Source organism: Zingiber officinale, chromosome 3A (genome assembly GCF_018446385.1).
Source record: "Zingiber officinale cultivar Zhangliang chromosome 3A, Zo_v1.1, whole genome shotgun sequence".
In the NCBI taxonomy this organism is placed as follows: Eukaryota; Viridiplantae; Streptophyta; class Magnoliopsida; order Zingiberales; family Zingiberaceae; genus Zingiber; species Zingiber officinale.
The window spans coordinates 57482073-57485011 of NC_055990.1; the positions used below are offsets into that span (position 1 = coordinate 57482073).

A 2939-nucleotide genomic window follows, 5' to 3' on the forward strand; every position below is an offset into this window, starting at 1 on the left:
ATCATGTTATACATTTAAATTCATCCATGTAAAAAAAACATATAGAAACTATTTAATAAATTATACCTGAAAATGTGTAGTCCAACTGGAGAAGAGCAGCAAATGCAGTATACTACAAAATAAATAAATCATAGCTAAACTTAATCACAAATAATGACAAGCTAGGACAAATTCACGATAGGTCCAAGTTGGCAGCTGCAAGCTCACGACTAGCAAACCTAGCAATCGGATAAGCTGCCGACTAACCATATCCAAGTCATAACCAAGTCGCCAGTCGCAGCCAACAGGGGGTGGCTGACCACATTGCAAGCCACGACCAACAACTATCGATCGCCGAACCTGCGTGCTGTCGGCTGACAAAGAGCCAATCGGGTGCTGGCAGTCGGTGCTAGCAACCAACATAGCTGCTAGTGTTTGCTAGCAGCCGGCACAACTGCTAATTGCATGCTAGTAGCTGACACAACCACCAGTCGCATGTTGTGCTACCCGCTAATTGCTACTGGCGTTGAGAAGAGGGGGGGGGGGGGGGGGGGCAGAGAGACTTACTGGAGAATCATTAGAGTACTGGAGATTGGGAGAGAAGAAGCCGAAGTCGTGCGTGAGGAAAAGTACAATCAGGGTGCTCTAATTCTAATCAAATTTACTGATGAAATCCTTATTTCGTCGATAAATCTATTTGATATTATTGACAAAATTTATATTCCATTGGTAATTCTATTTGATCTTATTAACGGAATAATAATTCTATCGGTAATCCTTCAAATTCGCCGGTTGCGGGGTACTTATGTCTTCCCGACAGAAATCAAATTTTATCGATAAATACTGATCGAATTTAATTTCTATCGAGAATTTTACTAAAAGAATGATAAGTCTGTCGGTAACCGTAAGTGGTCAGATGGAAATCAAATTCCATCCATATCGATGGAATAATCCTGATTCTTGTTGGAGTGTTCTATCAAAGCACACTTAACAAAGATATTCAAATTCTAGCGTAACAGTGAGTACATTAATTGACTGTTCGATTTGCCTCTCTTAACAGAAAACATATATATTGTACAATTAACCTCGAGTTGAAATTTCAATCATGATGATATATATACTTCCAGTTTTTCTTTTTCTCCTCCTTTCCCTGCCGACAATCTGAGTGATGCGAGGGCCTCGTTGTAAAGTTTCTTCTTCAGGCGCAAGTACTCAGGCCAAGTAACGCCTCGGTACGCTGGACCCCGGCCGGATCCCATCAGCTTCCCAATAGGAGAGATCTTCAACTCCGCCGGAGGGCCACAGAAGTACGCCACCGAGATGCGAGCCCGCGTCCTGTCAACGACCGCCCGGTGCACCACGCTTCGGAACCGACCGTTGGACATCACCTGAAAGAGATCGCCAACGATGACGACCAATGCCCCCGTAATTGGCGCCACCGCCACCCACCGGGCTGCGCCGCCACCGTCGCCATCCCGCAGGAGCTGCAGCCCGGCCACGCCGCTGCTCTGGTGGATGATGGTGACGAGGCTGGAGTCCGTGTGCTCCGCGAGCCCCATGGCTCGGTCGGGCTCCGGGCAGCGCGGGTAGTAGTTGAGCTGTAGCGCTGGAACAGCCTCATGCTGGGCTTTTAGCGGACCAACCCAGCTAATTTCCTCATCGCTGAGGCCCAAAAAAAGCAGCATCAAGTGCATCAATCTCCGCGCAAGATCGTCCATCAGCCTGCTGTATTCCTCGATCGCGCCACTGCATGAATGAAACAAGGCCATCCGTAGCGGAACCCGCTGATTAATTTTTTGCTAAATTGAAGTCACGCACCAAAAGTCTTGATGGCCGTCGGGCCAGATCTTGCGGGCGTCCTCGCGAGGGGAGCCGACGACGGTGAACCCTTCCGACCAGAACTGCTTCGAGAAGAACTTGGAGATGAAGGCGGAGCCGTAGCCGGTGGAGGTCCCGTCGCAGCGAGCGGCCCTCAGCTTGTGGGCGGCGGAGAGCGAGAAGAGGCGCCGGCCTTGCTCCTCGATGCGGCGGAGAAGCTCGACTGGGACGCCGTGGCCCGTCAGCAGGAAAGCGCCCCACTCCTCGCAGGCACGGCCGACGAGGCGGACGGCGTCGGGGAGCGCGAGATCGACCACGGGAACGCGGTCGTCGACGCCGTAAGGCCGGTCGTGGAGGGTGGGCCACGCGTGTGTCTCGGGGACCTCGGCCAGGCCCGTGAGCTCCGGCTGGATATGCGCGGCTACCGGCGAGAGAAGGCTCGGCAGAGCAATTAACGGAGACAGATCAGGAACTAGCTGATTCATGGAGAAATATAGCAAAACTGATTACATTTTTAGGAAATTACAGATTTAAAAAACAGATCAACAAGTTCAGAGAAATGAGGTAACATAATGCATGGATTGGTCACACGGAGGAGCAGAAAGCTGGAGATAAATCAAGAGTAGAAAGCAGAGAATTGGAAAGAAAACAAAGGAGTAAAGAAAATTGGAAAAGAATATACAATATGATGGTTATCCCTACTGTTTTTCTTTGTTGTCGTGAAGGCACTCGTAAGAGCAAAGGGGGCCTATAATTAACCAAACTTTACCATGTGCCGTGTCTTACTGTCTTGTGTGGGAACAGATCCATCTGGACAATCAGCACCTTAATTTGCTTATGCTGTTGCCTCTTTGGAAACAGTGTGCGCTGATAGACGACCTTTTTTCTTGTAGGCGTCACCCTTATTGCTGTGGTTGTTATGTAATTAAATATGTATCAGTATTATTATATCTGCCGCTTAATTCCTACCTAATTTATTCAGTTCATTTAATTGTTCTAATCAATGCTATCCGTTCTGTCGGCTTGGATCGTTAGGACTATATATTTAGTTCGTTTCGTTTGATCTTCTCGATCAGTTCGATTCTTCCGCCTTCCCAATCGATGGTCCTGTCCTGTCTTATGCAAGCAGAAATATAATTGTC

The 2939-nt window shown here is 48.3% G+C and overlaps 1 protein-coding gene across 1 annotated transcript; it reads right to left on the minus strand.

Moving 5' to 3' along the window:
* Positions 1 to 1005: 1005 nt before the first annotated feature.
* Positions 1006 to 2670, minus strand: LOC122053766 (gibberellin 3-beta-dioxygenase 1-like). Its single transcript, XM_042615738.1, has 3 exons — positions 2367 to 2670; positions 1798 to 2273; positions 1006 to 1725 (listed from the first exon to the last, which is right to left on the minus strand). Exons 1-3 carry the CDS (start codon positions 2373 to 2375, stop codon positions 1083 to 1085), a joined length of 1128 nt encoding a protein of 375 aa, XP_042471672.1. The 5' UTR covers positions 2376 to 2670; the 3' UTR covers positions 1006 to 1082.
* Positions 2671 to 2939: the final 269 nt, after the last annotated feature.

Excerpts from the sequence above, each read along its gene's own strand:
- LOC122053766 (XM_042615738.1), bottom strand. Across the intron at positions 1,726-1,797 it reads GACGGCCATCAAGACTTTTG|TGGCGCGATCGAGGAATACA; the intron begins GTGCGTGACTTC and ends TCATTCATGCAG.